At 31.9% G+C, this 21,503-nt stretch overlaps 1 protein-coding gene across 5 annotated transcripts in view; it reads right to left on the reverse strand.

Moving 5' to 3' along the window:
• The window catches only part of LOC143071936 (alpha-2-macroglobulin-like), a 92,182-nt gene that overhangs the window by 45,713 nt on the left and 24,966 nt on the right, over positions 1–21,503 (reverse strand). For all 5 annotated transcript variants that reach the window (XM_076246636.1, XM_076246633.1, XM_076246635.1 and 2 more), the window contains 10 exons: positions 20,537–20,567; positions 16,986–17,076; positions 16,074–16,177; positions 11,560–11,644; positions 10,502–10,623; positions 9,730–9,990; positions 6,625–6,794; positions 4,768–4,917; positions 3,973–4,078; positions 809–876 (listed from right to left, as the gene is read on the reverse strand). In XM_076246636.1, coding sequence (XP_076102751.1) covers positions 809–876; positions 3,973–4,078; positions 4,768–4,917; positions 6,625–6,794; positions 9,730–9,990; positions 10,502–10,623; positions 11,560–11,644; positions 16,074–16,177; positions 16,986–17,076; positions 20,537–20,567 — 1,188 coding nt within the window. The remainder of the gene's footprint in view (positions 1–808; positions 877–3,972; positions 4,079–4,767; positions 4,918–6,624; positions 6,795–9,729; positions 9,991–10,501; positions 10,624–11,559; positions 11,645–16,073; positions 16,178–16,985; positions 17,077–20,536; positions 20,568–21,503) is intronic.

The following is a 21,503-nucleotide window of genomic DNA, read 5'->3' on the forward strand; positions in this document are numbered from 1 at the left end:
ACTACTGAGACTGCACTGTTTGGGAATAATTTTAAGCCGTTTTTTTTTTCAAATTGGGATTCTTCCCCAGGGGAAAAAGCCTTTATTGTCCACTATTTTAAGGCAAACAATATCACTGTAAACAAATAACTCTTTGTAACAATAACTCTTAACAATACTTAAATGACAGTGATTTAGACACTTCTCAGAGATGCTTTAATCTAACAAGAAATGTAGGCCTAAGATTCCCAAATGGGTATATTATCAAGGGGCATAACTCCCATAGACAAAAGTTGTTTTGATTTTGTAATTTTCTGAAACAATGCTGATAGACATTTGCTATAATTTTTTTAACATGATAAGGAATATAGGCCATAGCGCACCAATATGGAAGGATGCAGGCATGATAGACTCACAGACACCAAGTTTTTCTCTCTGTCCCCCATTCCACATTTCAGTGGGGAAGGAAAAAAAATACACGGGAAGATGTACTTGTTTATAACATGTAAGTTTACTACTAAAGTTACTTCAGTGGCGGATCCAGAAATTTTCATAAGTGGGAGCCCACTGACTGCCGAAGAGGGGCCCACTCCGGCCATGCTTCAGTGGTTCCCTTTATAATCAACCAAAATTTTCCCAGAAAAGGGGACTAATCAGGGTAAAATTTTAACCAATTTGACGCTAACGGTAGCAAAAAATAACTGTTTGACCCTAGCAATAAAAGTCATTCCTATCAAACCAAAGAGCCAAAAATTTCATGTACATTTACAACGAAACCTTTCTTGCCTGCCTGTGCATCTTTAGTTTGAATAAAACCAACACGACTTACCCTGAAGGCCTGTACAGCATCAACACTGTCTGACTCGTAACTTCTGTAGTTGTAATTGAATATATCTCCTATAAAAGAAATTATGGTTTGATTGCTATGTGCATGATGCATGTTTGTGAAATACCTTTTGTAAGATACATGTCAGAGGAAATCTTTGCCAGAAGGAGTTGCACTGTAACCTGGGTTTAAATGCAAAGATGTAATTATGAAATGGAATAGAGTAGGTCCAGTAAGACCCCTTTTTGGCCCCAAAATATTGCAGTTTTACAAAATTGTTCGAATTTCAGGGGTGTGGAAATATTTGTTGTGAGCACTTGTCCCCGGGCAAGTGAAACCTAAAATTTTACTTGTCCAGAAAAAAATTACTTGCCCTGATGATCCCAATAAATATTTAAGTATTTCTTGTTAGCTAATATATGATTATAACTTAGCACTGTTGTGCATCACAAACAAATGAAATCTATTTGTTTATATGTGTAAAAAATTAGGAAAGTAGGAAATGGGTTAATTATAACATCAATGGGACAGAAACCTAACAGCAAACCAACCAATGAAATGACATGTAAAGGACAATTTTACAGCAGTTTTTGAATACAAATTGTGGCCAGTAGGTACATATACTAAATTTGAGGACAGTGATTGAAGAAATGTAAACTAAATAATAGATAAACTATTGATTTTGTGGTGTTTCTCTCAACTGACACCCTTGTTTTTTTCTTGATTATTTATTATTGTCTTGATGGGCAATTAAAGCGTCCCTTCTATTTTCCACTTTGACAACAAATAATGTTGACCTTTCATCTATATATAAGACAAACACTTTTTTTTTCCGAATAGATAGCCAGGGGCAATTTGATATCCACGACGTCTGAAATTATTTCTTCCGGTTTTTTTTTTTAAATACTCTGTGTCCTCCATTTGCATTTAAGGTTTTCTACTCGACTTATGACTCTTTTTGTCTTGCTTGCCCACCTTTTCTTTAAGTATTTATCAATCTGAATCTCGATACAAAATTTAAAGAAATGACACTTCCAGTAAATCATGGATAAAACCTTATCGACGATCCCGGGTCAATGGACAAAGCCAATGCAATAATATGCGACTCGGGTTGACATACTTATTTTTATTTATTTTGGTAATCGATCTATTTCCAGTATCATGTAATATTTATCATTATGAACATTATGTTTTTACTTGCTGAACATTGGTTTCTTTTACATAAATTAAACATCTTTATACGTGTTGAAATTAATTTTATGTTTTTGTTGGATTTGAACTTTGTCTTGTATATTTTTTTACTTGTCCACGGGCAACCAAGACAAAAATAATTACTTGTCCGGTTGTTCAAATGTACGAGTCGGGCGAGTTGGGCATAGCATTTCCACAACCCTGAATGTAAACTTTTAGCTATTTATTGGAAAGTTGAATACTTCTGTTACATAAATATAAGCTGTTTTTGACAATACAATGCAAATACATTGGGTGCTAGCATTATTAATTATATAAGTCATGCTAAATTACTGAAATCTTCACAATTTTAGCATTTGAGAACCATCTAGAAAGTGACATATTATGGCATATTTGATAGATTTTTAAGCTTGATTTGAGTCTTTAATGACTAAATTAGTTCAAATCTTCCGCATGAACTAATTGAATCTACTAAAGTAGACACTTTTAAAAGAGTTTAAAAAGTGTCCCAAAATCTTTCATCAGATGACCCTGAAGTTTTAACCCAAAATCAGCCCTTACTGAACCTACTCCTTTACGGACATTTTGCAAAATTAATATAAAGCACATCAATACCAAAGCTCAGATGGTACAACACAATAGATAATTAATAAACAAAGTATAATTGGGCTCATCGATTCTCGTATTTTACTAAAAACTGAGTTATTAGAAAAGTTCACTGACATATCTACATCATAGACTGGTTTGATGAAAACAAGGATGTCCCTTGACACCCATTTTGTTCAACTTGTATATTATTGATTCAGTAACATTTCTTAAATCCTTTGACTGCGCAATAGTAATATGTGATGAAGAACTGTGTACTGTTCATGTGTTATATGCTAATGATGTTGTTATAATAACAAACAATGAAAAAGAGCTACATCTTTTGATAAATGCTTTATCTTCATGACAATCAATGCAAACACGATTCACATTGTACATTTTAGACCACCATCTATACCTAGACTAGTGGTTTACACAGATGCACATTGCAATAAATAAATGAAAAAAATCTACAGTACATGCATAAACTAATAAGCATAGTTTACACCACTACAAATCATTAAATAACAAGAATGTGTCCACAGTACACGGATGCCCCACTCACACTATCATTTTCTATGTTTAAAGGACTGTGAAATTGGAATAAATTCTCTAATTTGGCATTAAAATTAGAATGATCTTATCAAAGGGAACATGTATACTAAGTTTCAAGTTGATTGGACTTCTACTTTATCAAAAACTACCTTGACCAAAAACTTTAACCTGAAATTTGCACTATCATTTTCTATGTTCAGTGAACCGTAAAATTGGGGTCAAAACTCTAATTTGGCATTTAAATTAGAAAGATCATATCATAGGGCACATGTATACTAAGTTTCAAGTTGATTGGACTTCAACTTCATCAAAAACTACCTTGACCAAAAACTTTAACCTGAAGCCAAAAACTTTAACCTGAAATTTGCACTATCATTTTCTATGTTCAGTGAACCGTAAAATTGGGGTCAAAACTCTAATTTGGCATTTAAATTAGAAAGATCATATCATAGGGCACATGTATACTAAGTTTCAAGTTGATTGGACTTCAACTTCATCAAAAACTACCTTGACCAAAAACTTTAACCTGAAGCCAAAAACTTTAACCTGAAATTTGCACTATCATTTTCTATCAGTGAACCGTAAAATTGGGGTCAAAACTCTAATTTGGCATTTAAATTAGAAAGATCATATCATAAGGAACATGTGTACTAAGTTTCAAGTTGATTGGACTTCAACTTCATCAAAAACTACCTTGACCAAAAACTTTAACCTGAAGCAGGACAGACGGACGAACGAACAGACGAACGAACGAACGAACAGACGGACGAACGGACGCACAGACCAGAAAACATAATGCCCCTCTACTATCGTAGGTGGGGCATAAAAATATATACCAGCTACATATAAATTTTCATCATAATGTGTCTTCTCATCGCAGTAATTTTTATCATCCTGCCAGTAAGATGTGTACATGTAGGGTTCCTTAAATCTACCAAAAATCTGCAAAATCAAAAATTATCATATACTGTTATAAAGAATTGTACACTAAGGGATCTTAAATTTGATGCATATATATAGGTAGATGGCTGAACATTAAGGAACTGATAGCATATGATCAAGCATTAGAAATAGCTGATTGAAATGTATAATGGTTATAAAGTGTGATAATCTCCAAGGTGAGATAAACACCAAAGATCAATCTGTTATTGGTTGATATGTTTCATTAATGGATTTTTTTTATGGAGTTATCTGACAGGCGTCACTAGTGCAGCAGTAACTATGTACCTTTCTTCAGCACTTTTCCATCCAGATTTTTGGAGTGGTTCACAGCAATTAATTTTCAGCATTTTGTGAGGTGATTTGTTGACTGAGAAATTTTGGATTAGTCTGTGGTATTATCTTCTTTTCAAATATGTTTTGTTTTTTGTTTTTTTTGTTGGGGGGGGGGGGGGGTAAATTCAGAAATTTTTGCACGACTTATTGCAAATTTTGAACAATGAATAAAATTCAAAATTACTATTGACATTTCCTCAAAGTTTTAAATCCCAGTTTCTGTTTTTCACAACTATCCAGTCGCAGTTCTCCCAATAATAAAAACATCGTAAACATTTATGAAATTACAGTACTTGAAAAGATCTGCAATTGCAGATTTATACATGTACTAATATTAGAAAAAAGTTAAAACAAACCTGATCTGGGGTAATTTGATGGTTTCCTGCTAGTAAATTTATACTTTTGTCCACTACACCAACAGAGCAAAGGGAACCAGGAGCAGCCTTTAAGTTAACATTCACTTCATTGCCAGGGTAAACTGTATCCTGGTCAAATTTCATTTCTACCTGATTGAGAAGATAAACAATGGATGTTATATATTTAACTATCATAGATTGCACATAAAGTGACAGGTCAAGAATATAATCACATCATGACATGCTAATAAAATTATTTGTTTGAATAAAAAAATTAATTGCTTCGCCAAGCGCAGCTGGATATGACTGCACAGGTCCAACCCTGAATGGTTGGGGCAAAAACGGGACACAATATTCGTGTTTAATACAGGTCTGAATTAAGATTGTAATTAAATATTTTGACCCCCCCCCCCTTTTTCCTAAAAAAAAATATCCCTTTCTCTCAAGATGTGGTTATATTCTCAAATGAAATTTCCAATGGAGTCCATTGTACATCAGCAAAATCAGAACACCACTATATTAAATTGATGTTCCAACAAGAATTTGTCCAAAGTACACGGATGCCCCACTCGCACTATCTATTTTCATGTTCAATGGACCGTGAAATTGGGTAAACAAGAATGTGTCCTCAGTACACGAATGCCCCACTCGCACTATCATTTTCCATGTTCAGTGGACCGTGAAATTGGGGTAAAAACTCTAATTTGGCATTAAAATTAGAAAGATCATATCATAGGGGACATGTGTACTAAGTTTGAAGTCGATTGAACTTAAACTTCCTCAAAAACTACCTTGACCAAAAACTTTAACCTGAAGCAGGACAGACGGACGGACGGACGGACGGACGAACGAACGGACAGACGGACGGACGGACGGACGCACAGACCAGAAAACATAATGCCCCTCTACTATCGTAGGTGGGGCATAAAAATCTAATTTGGCATTAAAATTATAAAGATCATATCATATGGAACATGTGTACTAAGTTTAAAGTTGATTGGACTTCAGCCTTCAGCTTCATCAAAAACTACCTTGACCAAAAACTTTAACCTGAAACTCCCACTTTCATTTTCTATGTTCAGTAGACCGTGAAATTGGGGTCAAAAGTCTAATTTGGCTTTAAAATTAGAAAGATCATATCATAAGCAACAAGTGTACTAAATTTCAAGTTGATTGGACTTCAGCTTCATCAAAAACTATCTTGACCAAAAACTTTAACCTGAAACTCCCACTTTCATTTTCTATGTTCAGTAGACCGTGAAATTGGGGTCAAAAGTCTAATTTGGCTTTAAAATTAGAAAGATCATATCATAAGCAACAAGTGTACTAAGTTTCAAGTTGATTGGACTTCAGCTTCATCAAAAACTACCTTGACCAAAAACTTTAACCTGAACGGACGGACGCACAGACGAACGGAGCCACAGACCAGAAAACATAATGCCCCTCTACTATCGTAGGTGGGGCATAAAAATCTTCCTTAGGTACCATAGCGTAGTAGGCCATACAGTTACCTATAATTGCTTACATCCACTTCATTTTAACTTTAGTTAATTTCAAAATTTGTCTATTGGCAATTACCATGGATTCATTTATTTTCATGGGTACCAATTTTTATGGATAAAGGAAAACCTAAATGTTTGTGGATTCATTTATTTTTATGGGTACCAATTTTTGTGGATTAAGGAAAACTTATATGTTCCTGGATATTTAGTTTTGTGGTTTTGACAAAGTCTGCAGACAAGCCTATTGAAGATTTAATTTTGTGGTTCACCTGTACACACCAAATCCATGAAAATGTGTATCCAACAAATATTAATCTGCAGTATACCAAAACTTCTTATTATCATATTAACCAACCTTATTATCGAAACAGTTCTCCACACTGAATTCTAATGTAGCAGCTACTGTCTCGTCATCTTCTCTGACATAGTATATCAATAACTCAGATTTAGGACCCATATTAGCAGTTATAGGAATACTGATCTTTACTTTAGCAACGTGAGTAGATTGTATAATATCTTTACTGTCTGAAAAATAAAATAACCACATTATATAACATATTCATGATATTGGGAAGGAGTGAAGTGTAGTTTATTACAAATGAACTCATTTTCCTTTCACCCATCAATGTAGGAAACTTAAAGATTTATTTAAGTTTAGTAGCATACATGGTTTTAATTTTTCAGTTAACATGAAAGAAATAAAACTTCATGTTTATATATACATGTATATACTAGAACACACCCGTGATATCACAGTCCGTGACTGAATTAAAGTATATAACTATGCACAAGCCTTATTTTAGTATTAGTATTTTCATCTGATAAAGTCATGCCGATTATAAGATACACAGTTTTCTCTGCTTTCAAATCTTTCTGTTTGAACCCGTCGAACTGGAACTTATCAATTATTGGTAATATTAACTATTTGGAAAACAGAAGGGGCCACAATTAAAAATATTTCAGTTTGCCCAAACCCGACCCATGATGACTAGGTGTGGGTAGGTAGGTAGGCAAATTCTTTTTTTTTTTTTTTATATATCAAAATTTGAAATATTAAAAGATCTTAAAACAGTATATCTTTTTTTCCTGTCAAACCTTTGTAGAGACAACCAAAAGCCATGAATTTAAAACCTCTATAAATAAATTAGTCTACTATATGATTTGTATCCTGAGATGTTTATAACCCTGACAATTGCTAACTGTGTGAAAGGGCTGGTGGATTTATGAAGTGATTTTCAACAGTTCCATCAATACGATGTTTGTGCAAAAAAAAATATCAGCTGATTATGTAATGATTAAATTTGTTTGTAGTTTTTAAATCCTATTTCTATTAAAATAGATTAAATGTCCTCAAATATTTATATGAATTATTATCTATCATCCTTAGTTTGTGTCTTTTTTATGTTTTGAAAACAAAATTTATATTTTACATTATCACACAGGTAAACTAATTTGGCTATAAATAGATCAAAGCATGTTCTGTAGAATCTCCAAACTAAAAACCCTATTTGTTTAATATAATTTTATTTCTTTAAATAATCAAGTTTAAATTTTTTTAAATAATCATTATTGATAAAATATAATTGCATAAAGTTAACGTTTTCTGAAGACTTTATTTTTAGGTCATGGTTCTAGAGGCTTCCTCACAAATTCGTATAAAAATCCAATATGGCGTCCATAACATGTTTTTACTTTTGCACATGTGAAAAAAATATTTCTGACAAAAGTCAGATTTCTCTTGTCAAAAGGGATTTATATTTATATTGCAATAAATAATTCAGAAGGAGTTACATTCAGTTAAGATTATATTTCTGATTCTGTGAGCAATTATAGTTTTATCAAATTCTCCCAAACAGCAACGTACTGATCTTGTCTAATGAGACTTGTAAATTTGAACTATTTGAATAAAAGGGCATCTAATTTACATAATAAAGGAAGATTATCATTAAAGACAACAATTTATCAAGAAATAATTCCTTTTTATTCAGTAAAAACAAAATCTTCTTGCAAGATTGTAAATTTGCAACTTCCGGATCCATTTCCTGTCAGAATAACATTGAAAATATTCGATTGCACATGGTTTTGAACAAATCTACCTGAATATTCTTATCAGTTATTCAATAACACGATGAAATTAACATTGAGCATATAGGTAAGGGTTTGGTAGTACAGACAACTACAGCGTAAAAAAAACTGTGCCACTTCACATGTTTTACTTCTTTACGTTCGTTAAATCAGAAGATAAAAACAGAGAACATCGAATATCGATTAACTGCGTCTCTTATACTCTTTCTTTTAATCTTATTCACAGTTACTTTCAAACGCAAAGATGACAAACATTAAGTTTTGTACGATGACGGAGCGGACCCAAAAAAAATCCGAAAAAAAAAAATTCTACAAAAAAACGTCAAAAAAAGAATTCGAGTCGGCGGGTTTATTTTGGGTCGGTCGCGTTTGGGCAAACATACAATCTTTTTATTTTGGCCTGGTCCTGGAATGGAGTATTTTTTAATCAACAGCATTGTCCTATATTAGTTATAAATAAAGTTGAATTCTTTGATTCGCTGTTTTACGTCATGCCCGCTAAAAAATTCAAAACTGTACCTATACGCCTTATTTTAAGTCCAGATTTTTAGTATTCGTATTGTTATCTTAGAAAGTCTTACTGATTAAAATACTACAATGGGTAACAATTTGACAATGATTGAATTTAGTAGTGTCAACCCTGTGATTATGACCCGTGTATATAGCATAATCCTAAATACACCGTTTGGTGGTGCGCCTGTCAGATGCGGAACAGGTGAATATACTTTTGGTATCGGTATTGGTCTCGACCCGGAACTTCTTAATTATTGGCAATATTAATTACGTGGAAAACAAATGGGCCTGGAGTGGTGTAATTTTTAATCTACACCTTTGTACTATATAGTTATATATAAAGTTGTATTCTTTGATTCGTTGTTTTTACGTGATGACGGCTGACAAATTGGACCTCGTTATTTTAGTATTATAGATATATCTATATATTACTAAACAATTCAGACAACTGAGCTATAAAGAAGCCATATTTTTCTTTGAACAGATGTCAATTTATACCAATATTGATGATGTGTCTAAATTACAGTATTCAGTCATGTATTGTCCACAGTCTTTTTCACTCCAAAATTCAAACTGTCAAGCAGGGATGTGGATAAAAGAGTACTTTAAGCAAGATATAGGAGTTGTTTTCACAAATTCTATAGGGCACCCTTATTTCATTTCAAAACTATTAATTAACCTAATCAAAATTTTTGTTAAAAATTCAATATTATCTAAAAACTATAAAAATCATATGCTTCTTTACATAATTTATCACTTCTTTTCATAGTGTTGCTTAAATTTAACTCGAATCCACTTGTTATCAACAACAAATAAGAAGTGCTACAACTGAATTATAATAACAGTAAATTAACAATATTACCATCTGGGTAACACTGTCGCTCATAGAAGTCTACTCCTTCTTTTTCAGTAGTCAGGTAATTTTGGTAAAATAGTTCACAGGTTCCACCATTATGATAATTAAAACCAAGACACTTATTTCTTCTATCACATGCCCTGGCACAGCTAGCCACATCTTCAGTATTGGATGCAGTCATCATGTCACCAGGTAAAACACTTGCACTGGTATTAAAATTTGGTCTAAACTGTTTGGTACATATTTCATGTATTTCCTCTTCAGTTTCTAAACAAAAATTTCAAAAATAATATTTAGCTATTTAATAAGGCTTAATAGACATTTATAATGAGTTGTGAAGACATTTCTGTAAAACTTTAATGAAAAAGTTTTGGTTATAATGAATTATGAAAATTTATAACACAATACATTAAGTTTGTAGTGTCTATGTTTGTGAGTAAATGTCCAAGTACATGCAAAGTACAGTGTGTATGTCTGAAAAGTTGTAATGTACAGTGTTTATATGTGTGAGTTAATGAATTGTACAGTGAATATACGTGTGAAGTTTTAATGTACAGTGCATTTAATATATCGTGAGTACATGTAAAGTACAAGGTCTATGTGTGAAAAGTTGTAATGTACAGTGTCTATGTGCTAGTACATGTAATGTAACAATGTCGATGTGTTTGCATCTGTTATTTGTAATCAATACCCAAGTATGTGTAAGGATCTGAAAAAATAGGATACTTCCTTCAAATGTTAAGAAATTATTGAGTCATTTTCTAAAGAATGTACAGACCTTTGTTCTCAGGACATAGAGTGTCATAGGAGTCTAACATCATAGATACACTTTGTATTTCTGTAGATTCTTTACAGTCATTCCAATAGGGCTCAATACAGGTCTTCAGATCAGTAAATTTCCTTAAAAAAAAAAAAAAAAAGATTGTTAATATTTTTCTTTTTAAAGTCATATGAAACTTCAGATTAAAAAAAAAAAAAATGTTTTATATACTTGAATGGATAAGTTTTACTATAAAACAAGTATACATGAATTTTCCTGTAAACAAAAATCCTTAATGTTATCAAAAACTTCATTAATGTATACTTCTATGGAATTAAAATTGCTTTCCATACACTAATCCCCAGATATTTTCCCATATGCATTGCCTTAACTACGTGACTTGTTAAAACTTCAGCCACTGTTTAATACAACAGACAATTATAAAACAACTGTTGAGAAAAATTTTATTTAACTAATGAGAATGTAATGAAGATATACAAAAAATATCAAGCTACATTAATTCATTTGTTTGCCACAAACTCTAGTGCTCTGTGTTGATTGTTTATCAATGTCTCAATCCCGTAAATTAAGCAACACACTTGAAAGTTTATTAGCTTACTATCAACAATCATTGAATGAAATATTATTCATGCATGCATTGGTTTAATAAATTTGAAAACATTGAAATTATAAGAAACTCATTTTATTATAACCCCAAATTTCTTGGTATTCTGCTTAATACATTGCTTTAACTGAGGACTCTTCACCAACAATGATAGTTTCATATATATGTTATTACCCTCTAATAGACAACTCATTTAAACAGTATGGGACTTTACTTCAGTGGTCATATCCCCTACCCTCTCCCCCCAACTAAATATTTGCAATTCATGAAAATTTCAATTAATCTATAATTAATATGTATGGGAAGCTCTTATTTTTTTTAAAACAGTTACTGGTCTAACATGTAAGTTTAAAAAGCAGCATAGTTCAGAACAAAATTTCAGAATTATCTAGCAAACAAAAAAAAGAAAAGTTCATTGGAAAAACAAATGTCCAGTCATAAAGAAACTTACTTGCAAATCTGTAGCATAGAATTCCCTTCTAATTTAATCATTGGTTCCATACATTTTGACAATTCAACCATTTCACATTTACTTTCTGTCAATAAAAAAACATGATTGCTAAAGTAATGCTCAACTTAATGATTAACCAGATGCTCCGCAGGGCGTAGCTTTATACGACCGCAGAGGTTGAACCCTGAACGGTTGGGGCAAGTATGGACACAACATTCAAGCTGGATTCAGCTCTAAATTTGGATTGTGATTAAATAGTTGACACAGCATAGGTTTCTGACACAGAATGAATGTGTTCTAATGAACTTAAAATTTTTGATTTCTCTTAGAGCAATTCACTATGCTGTTGAATATTAATCCTCTCAAAAAAATGTTTGAAGAAATTTTCTTTTTTATTTATGAAATTTCAAATGAGAAAAATTGAACCCAATTTTTTTAATCACATCCCCCTTTCCCTTATTCCAAAACTAATCTCAATTAAAATTTCTAATGGAGTTTGCAACAATAACTACTCATTTAAATACATCATAAAATATTAAGATGTAAAAAAACTGCTTGTTATCACTGAATGGTAAAGATTATTTGAATTTATCAGTTGGTAGTAAAAAGTGAATATACATTGTATATTGTATATAACAAAGATTTAAGTTGATTCTGGACAAAGAAAGATAACTCCAATTAAAAAAAAATCTTGCTATTGCACAATATTTTGCAATTAGATATTTCTTGCTTACTATTCTGGACAAAGAAAGATAACTCTAATTAAAAAAAAATTTGCTATTTCACAATATTGTGCAATTAGATATTTCTTGCCATTGTGCAATACTGTGCAATTGAAAAGACTTGCTATTGCACAATACTTAATATAATAATTTTAGATCCTAATTTGGACCAACTTGAAAACTGGGCCAATAATCAAAAATCTAAGTACATTTTTGGATTCAGCATATCAAAGAACCCCAAGATTTCAATTTTTGTTAAAATCAGACTAAGTTTAATTTTGGACCCTTTGGACTTTAGTGTAGACCAATTTGAAAACAGGACCAAAAATGAAGAATCTACATACACAGTTAGATTTGGTATATCAAAGAACCCCATTTATTCAATTTTTGATGAAATCAAACAAAGTTTAATTTTGGACCCCGATTTGGACCAACTTGAAAACTGGGCCAATAATCAAGAATCTAAGTACATTTTTAGATTCAGCATATCAAAGAACCTAACTGATTCATTTTTTGTCAAAATCAAACTAAGTTTAATTTTGGACCCTTTGGACCTTAATGTAGACCAATTTGAAAACGGGACCAAAAGTTAAGAATCTACATACACAGTCATGACAGTTAGATTCGGCATATCAAAGAACCCCAATTATTCAATTTTGATGAAATCAAACAAAGTTTAATTTTGGACCCTTTGGGCCCCTTATTCTGTTGGGACCAAAACTCCCAAAGTCAATACCAACCTTCCTTTATGGTCATAAACCTTGTGTTTAAATTTCATAGATTTCTATTTACTTAAACTAAAGTTATTGTGCGAAAACCAAGAATAATGCTTATTTGGGCCCTTTTTTGGCCCCTAATTCCTAAACTGTTAAAACCAAAACTCCCAAAATCAATCCCAACCGTTCTTTTGTGGTCATAAACCTTGTGTCAAAATTTCATAGATTTCTATTAACTTAAACTAAAGTTATAGTGCGAAAACCAAGAAAATGCTTATTTGGGCCCTTTTTGGCCCCCAATTCCTAAAATGTTGGGACCAAAACTCCCAAAATCAATACCAACCTTCCTTTTGTGGTCATAAACCTTGTTTTAAAATTTCATAGATTTCCATTCACTTTTACTAAAGTTAGAGTGCGAAAACTAAAAGTATTCGGACGACGACGACGACGCCAACGTGATAGCAATATACGACGAAAAATTTTTCAAATTTTGCGGTCATATAAAAATACTCAAGATGTGAATAACAGGAGATTTGAGGTTATTATTGCTTACACAGAGCCAAACAAAACAAAAGTGCTATAGATTTCATTTCTAACCAGATGCTCCCTAGGGCGCAGCTTTATATGACCGCAGAGTTCGAACCCTGAACATTGGGGCAACTCACCGTATGGACACAACATTCAAGTTTGATACAGCTCAGAATTTGGATTGTGATTAAATAGTTGACACAACACAGGTTTCTGACACATAATGAATGTGGTCTAAGAACTTAAACTTAAAAACTTTAAATTTTAAATTGGACATTACCTATTATGGTCCAATATCCAAAATCTAAATACATGGTTATATTCAGCATATCAAAGAACCCCAAGAATTCAATTTTTGATGAAATCAAATAAAGTTCAATTTTGGACCCTTTAGACCTCAATGTGGACCAATCTGATAACCAGGCCCAAACATCAAAAATCTAAATACATCAAAGAAACCCATATATACAATTTTTGTTGAAATCAAACAAAGTTTAATTTTGGACTGCAATTTGGACCAACTTGAAAACTGGGCCTATAATCAAAAATCTAAATACAGGTTTTGATTCAGCATATCAAAGAACCCCAAGGATTCAATTTTTGTTGATATCAAACAAAGTTTAATTTTGGACCACGATTTGGACCAACTTGAAAACTGGGCCCATAATAAAAATTATAAGTACATGTTTAGATTCAGCATATTAAAGAACCCCAAGGATTCAATTTTTGTTGAAATCAAACAAAGTTTAATTTTGGACCACGATTTGGACCAACTTGAAAACTGGGCCCATAATAAAAAAAAATCTAAGTACATGTTTAGATTCAGCATATCAAAATACCCCAAGAATTCAATTTTTGTTGAAATCAAACAAAGTTAATTTTGGACCCCAATTTGACCAACTTGAAAACTGGGCCAATAATCAAAAATCTAAGTACATGTTTAGATTCAGCATATCAAAGAACCCCAAGAATTCATTTTTTGTTAAAATCAAACTTAGTTTAATTTTGGACCCTTTGGACCTTAATGTAGACCAATTTGAAAATGGGACCAAAAGTTAAGAATCTACATACACAGTTAGATTCGGCATATAAAAAAAAACCAATTATTCAAATTTTGATGAATTCAAACAAAGTTTAATTTTGGACCCTTTGGGTCTCTTATTCCTAAACTGTTCGGACCAAAACTCCCAAAATCAATACCAACCTTCCTTTTATGGTCATAAACCTTGTGTTTAAATTTCATACATTTCTATTTACTTATACTAAAGTTATGGTGCAAAAACCAAGAAAAATGCTTATTTTGGTCCCTTTTTGGCCCCTAATTCCTAAACTGTTGGGACCTAAACTCCCAAAATCAATACCAACCTTCCTTTTGTGGTCATAAACCTTGTGTCAAAATTTCATAGATTTCTATTAACTTAAACTAAAGTTATAGTGCGAAAACCAAGAAAATGCTTATTTGGGCCCTTTTTGGCCCCTAATTCCTAAAATGTTGTGACCAAAACTCCCAAAATCAATCCCAACCTTCCTTTTGTGGTCATAAACCTTGTGTTAAAATTTCATAGATTTCTATTCAGTTTTACTAAAGTTAGAGTGCGAAAACTAAAAGTATTCGGAGGATGACGACGACGACGCAGACGACGACGCCAACGTGATAGCAATATACGACGAAAAAATTTTCAAATTTTGCGGTGGTATAAAAAGCTAAGGCAAGTGAAGCCTGATACTACTGCAGAGGTGAAACCCTGAACAGTTGAGCCAAGTTAAGACACAATTTTCAAGCTTGATACTGTCTGAATTTCAATCAAATTTTTAACAAAATGCAGCTTTTCGACACAAAATAAATGTGGTGAAAAATCTTTAAAATTTGAAATGGGTTGGAATATTATTAGTATCAATTTTCTTGCTATTGCACAATACTGTGATATAGTGCTACTGCCAATACTATGTTATTACGCAATACATGTACTGTGTACAATGATATTTCTTTCTATTGTGCAACACTATGCAATTGAAGATGTCTCGATATTGTGCAGTATCGTGCTATTGCACAATTCTGTGTAATTGAATATTTCTTGCTATTGCATAATACTATACAATTGAAGATTTCTTGGAATAGTGTAATACTGTGCAATTGAAGATTTCTTGGTATTGCGCAATACTGTGCAATTGAAGATTTCTTGATTTTGCACAATACTGTGCTATAGGGCAATACTATGCAATTGAAGACTTCCTGCTATTGCACCCAATAATACATATAGTTTACACATTATGTTTGGTGTGTATCTCCTGCAGTATTTTTTGCATTATATCTAATTCAGAAATAATCAATGTAAAAACAGAAAATTTTAAGAAAATAAAAAATTAAAATTATGAACACCCCAATTCTAGAGTACAGGTTTTATTACATTATTCTTCCAATAAATATAAGAACTTCAAAAATAATTAATATTTTCCAGTGTATGCTAGTTTGACAAAACAGAGTAATAAATATTAAATACATGGATGATGCAAAAACATATACACAACCTAAAAAAACTCAACTTACTACACATAGAATTGTACATATCTTCTAAAGATGCTACACCGATGAGTTGTTCCTTACAGCTGGTATGATAAGGCTTGATACATTCTTCCAAGGTTTCAATTATCCTAAACAAATAAACAGATACATTTAATCATTAATAAAATACTACTATCATCTACTGCTCGTCTCTAGATTATGTATAAGCTGCTCCTAGATATTTCAGCCTCAGATAACAAAGTTGTAAAAGTTGACAGATTGAAAGGAAAGTTAGGAAACCCTCAAGGTGGTAGACCTTCAAAGGGACAGAACTCTTAAAAAACATTTGTATGTTAGCTTTATTTTTTTTCTTAGTTTCTTAATAATATAAAATCAATAGAGAAAATTAAGTCCATGTAGGCACTTTCCTTTCTAGTCCTTTCTAGAAGATATTAGCTTTATAAAAGAAGCACAAAAAGGTTGAAAGGTTCATGGTATTGCACATGAATTTGTTTCTTCATCATCTCACTGCCACAAAAGACATCTTATTTGTTCACACATGTATTAGGTATGGTCCTTTGATTTCATTTTATACAAATCTAGTCCCTGGTGTGGATAGTAAAATTCTTGAAATTTTGTTTGCATATACCTTATCCAGAGGTACTTCTGACATTTAAGTTACTTTTGTCTACACCAATTGTTCTCTTGTGGATAGGTTGCAATCATATCACATTTTATTTTATGCTAATAATAATAACCTCCAAAATTGAAATCCCTAACCTAAATCTGGGTACAATTATAATCTGATTTCAGTATGTTGCTATGCTGTGTGGTTTTGGTTCATTGCTAGAAGTGTTATGGTATCCTAGAGTTGCTAACTTCTCCTTCTTTGGTCTCCGTGGAGAGTTGTATCATAATCAATCATACCTCATCTTTTTACTTTAATATTTCACTTACTGGCACATCTCTTTAACATTTCCTGGGTTGATTTGAGAGACTGGCATCATACAAGTCTGTAAAGCCATCATATCACATGGACTATCCAGTGCTATAAAAAAGAGGGAAAAAAAGCAGGTAAAATACTTAGGAAAAATATGTTTATTAGCCTTGTACATCTATGACTGGACACTGCTAAAAAGAATGAATTAAACTTGTAAATTACACAAGTTCTTTTAAACATTAAAAGTTTCATTGGACAAAACAACTTTTTAAGTGGGGGGAGAAGAGGGAAAAAAGGGGAGGGGTCACACTTGATATCAACAATCTAAAATTCAAACTGATTGATCATGTTTTATGTCCATAATGAATCTCTGGAACAAATGTCAGTTTGATTATATGTTACATATTTTTAAAGATTATTTTCCTTCTTTTTATGTTTGCAGCAGAACACATTACTTGCATGAGAAAATTTGGTTGTCCAGTGCAGATATCACATACAATGTTATCTGAAAACTAAAAAGAACTACATTAAATTGCAATCAAATTCAAATCAGTATTTATCTAATTTTCTGTACCCATGCAAAATAGCTATGCATCTTTCTACATTCAATACATACACAAGATTCTATTTTTAAATTTTTGATAAAAAATCTAAATAGATAAAGTAAAACTATTACTAATATTAATTTTTCCATCACTTCATTGCTGATCTCAATAGGTCACTATTAAAGTGAAAACCTATATTCTTTAAATTCATTAAAAAAAGCTGCACTAAGAACACATGATACACCCTCATTGTGCATATTGAAATTGTTGCATTAAAATGGGATATTTCAAAGGCATCTTCTCCGTTTTTACCAATGCCAACAAACATGTCAAGTTTCCACTGAATCAATCAAAGCAAACTGAAGTTATGGTACAATATGTGAAAATTTACTTAAATCTGACAATTAAAGTCCCATAACTCTGGAGTAACAAACCAGATTTTTAATTTTACACCTCACCATACCAGTAACTAATGAAGCATAAACAAAAGTAGGGTGTTTTAGATGATAGTCACATACAACTAGAGGCTCTTTAGAGTCTGTGTCGCTCACCTTGGTCTATGTGAATGTTAAACAAAAGACACAGATGGATTCATGACAAAATTGTGTTTTTGTGATGGTGATGTGTTTGTAGATCATACTTTACTAAACATTCTTGCTGCTTACAATTATCTCTATCTATAATGAACTTGGCCCAGTAGTTTCAGTGGAAAATGTTAGTGAAAATTTACAAATTTTATAAAAATTGTTGAAAATTGACTATAAAGGACAATAACTCCTCAGGGGGTCAATTGACCATTTCGGTCATGCTGACTTATTTGTAAATCTTACTTTGCTGAACATTATTGCTGTTAACAGTTTATCTCTATCTATAATAATATTCAAGACAATAACCAAAAACAGCAAAATTTCCTTAAAATTACCAATTCAGGGGCAGCAACCCAACAACGGGTTGTCCGATTTATCTGAAAATTTAAGATCATAATATTCAAGATAATAACAAACAAGAATGTGTCCCCAGTACACGAATGCCCCACTCGCACTAACATTTTCTATGTTCAGTGGACCGTGAAATTGGGGTAAACCCTCTAATTTGGCATTAAAATTAAAAAGATCATATCATAGGGAACATGTATACTAAGTTTGAAGTCGATTGGACTTAAACTTCATCAAAAACTACCTTGACCAAAAACTTTAACCTGAAGCGGGACAGACGGACGAACGAACAGACGGACAAATGGACGCACAGACCAGAAAACATTATGCCCCTCTACTATCGTAGGTGGGGCATAAAAACGGCAAAATTTCCTTAAAATTACCAATTCAGGGGCAGCAACCTAACAACCTGTTATCCAATTAATCTGAAAATTCCAGGGCAGATAAATCCTGACCTGATAATGTCAGATTTGCTCTAAATGCTTTGGTTATTGAGTTATAAGCCAAAAACTGCATTTTACCCCTATGTTCTATTTTTAGCCATGGCAGCCATCTTTGTTGGTTGGCCGGGTCACCGCACACATTTTTTTAAACTAGATACCTCAATGATGATTATGACCAAGTATGGTTAAATTTGGACCATTATTGCTGTTTGCAGTTTATCTCTATCTATAATAATATTCAAGAAAATAGCCAAAAAACGGTATAATTCCTTAAAATTGCCAATTCAGGGGCAGCAACCCAACAACTGGTTGTCAGATTCATCTGAAAATTTTAGAGCACATAGATCTTTACCTGATATACAATTTTACCTGTGTCAGATTTACTCTAAATGCTTTGGTTTTTGAGATATGAGCCAAAAACTGCATTTTACCCCTAATTCTATTTTTAGCCATGGTGGCCATTATTATTGCGATTTTTCAAGAATGGACAAAAATGTTAGTTTAATTATCGTGATTTCGAGAGAAAAAAATCAGCATACAGATATATATGTTTCAGTTATCAGAATGAGAGTTCTTATTATTGCGATACCCATCCAGTCGCATTATTTACAACATTAAAAACCTTGCAATAATTTCTGAATTTACAGTAATTGATAGTATTTACCTTCTTCTTATTCCATACTGTGTTCATCATTCTTCAATGATCCTTCATGCATTCATCATTCCTGTTATACTCAAGGGTACAGGTTAGTTCTAATGCACTGTGCATATTCTGATATTTACCATATACTTTTTTGCACATGAATCATCCATCAGTTTGAATTTTAGATAAGTGTGTATACAAATGAGTTGACATAATAGGGTATTCATACGTTCACATAATAATATTGTAATAGATAAGGATGCATGACGATAAAAGGGATATTTTCAATAAAACTGCTGACACTGCAAATTCAAAAAATTATTGCAAGGTTTTATTAACCTAAATAATGCCACTGATTCAGTACTGCAATAATAAAACCTCACATCATGATATCTATTGCATATTCTGTATACATGCAGTTTTCTTTATTGCAAAAATATTGAATCATTGTTTATTTTTCAAAAAAAAATGCATCAATAAATTCAAGCAAAAATTTCTGAATTTACAGTATTCAATTATAAACCATTTTTTATACCCTCATTTGAGGAGCACAACAATCTTGATATAATCTTGAAACACATATTTAAAAGAATTTCAAGAACTGTAAGTTAGAAAGACCATGCCTATATTAACTGGAACTACCATAAACGACCCTTAAAACTTAAGGGCTATTATATAAAAAAAAAGTATGTTGGAGGGTATCAAGCTTATTTCATTTGTTGATTAAATATGTAATATGTATTACTATAATTTTTTCAAAATTAATTGGAGAACAGTTTTTAATATTTATAGTATGTAACTAACACAATTGTAAATCTATACAGTAAGAATTGAAATGTGTTATTTTTGTTGGGGAGTTCCTGTCAATATAGTACTTTTATGGTAAGACAATACATGATTATCATATCAGTTACAAAGATAAATATACATATAGAAATGAGTTATTAAACATTAAATATACCCTAATTCATAACAATTGAATATGTACATAAAAAAACATACCCATAGTTTTGTCTTCTTTTGGTTCTGGCTCCTGTTAAGAATAACATATTTTTATTTCAAATATAATTTACTGTAATTTCAAGTATATACATATGTATGCTCTTTAAAGCACTGGAAAGACCTATTCACTTGCATGGCATTCAATCTATGTAATGTGTTATGGAGTGAAAAATTTGTGGGCATTTAGAAAACAGAACCTTTTAAAATCGAGCAAAATGGAAGAGATTCTTTTTCTGTATGCTAAAATTAGGGGATCTGACCTCATTTACAATCATCAAAGGGATTAGTTTAAAAAAAGACCATCTTTGGTAAAGACTGATTTCATTGGAAGGGAAGGATATATATGTTAGGGAAATAAAACTATATATATATGTTTTTAAAACCTGTTACTTTGAAATGGTGTTACCTAAATAGATAAAACAAAATACCTATATTCTGATGTAAGTGTAAGAAATGCAATTGGGAACAGATGATGCCCCTGCTAGCATATAAAGTTGTAAAGGGACATAACCCAAGAACTGTAAAAGTGATGCTACCAAAATTTGAAATTAAACAGGAGTTTTGTGGTAAAAAGTATTGTATATACATTGCATAACATTTAGTTGAGACAAACTTAAGTTAGAGAAAGGAATTGAAAAATTCAGTAATTTTTCCATTTGTAAAGGGGCATAACTCTAGATTGGTAAGAGTGACGACACCAAAATTTTATCATGGCATGTGTTTTGTGATAATAAGCATTGTGTACAAGTTTCATAACATTTGGTATAGGCAAACAAAAGTTAGAGAACGGAAATCAATTTGGGACGTATGTACGGACAGATAGACAGACATACTTACATGCAGATGGACAAGGGTAAAACTTACTGCCCCTTCCACTACGACATTTGTATAAAAATGTAATTTGAAATACAACTGAAAAGGTTATACACATTGTTGAAGGCAATATTGACCTATAGATGCTCACAAC

Source organism: Mytilus galloprovincialis, chromosome 4 (assembly GCF_965363235.1).
Source record: "Mytilus galloprovincialis chromosome 4, xbMytGall1.hap1.1, whole genome shotgun sequence".
In the NCBI taxonomy this organism is placed as follows: Eukaryota; Metazoa; Mollusca; class Bivalvia; order Mytilida; family Mytilidae; genus Mytilus; species Mytilus galloprovincialis.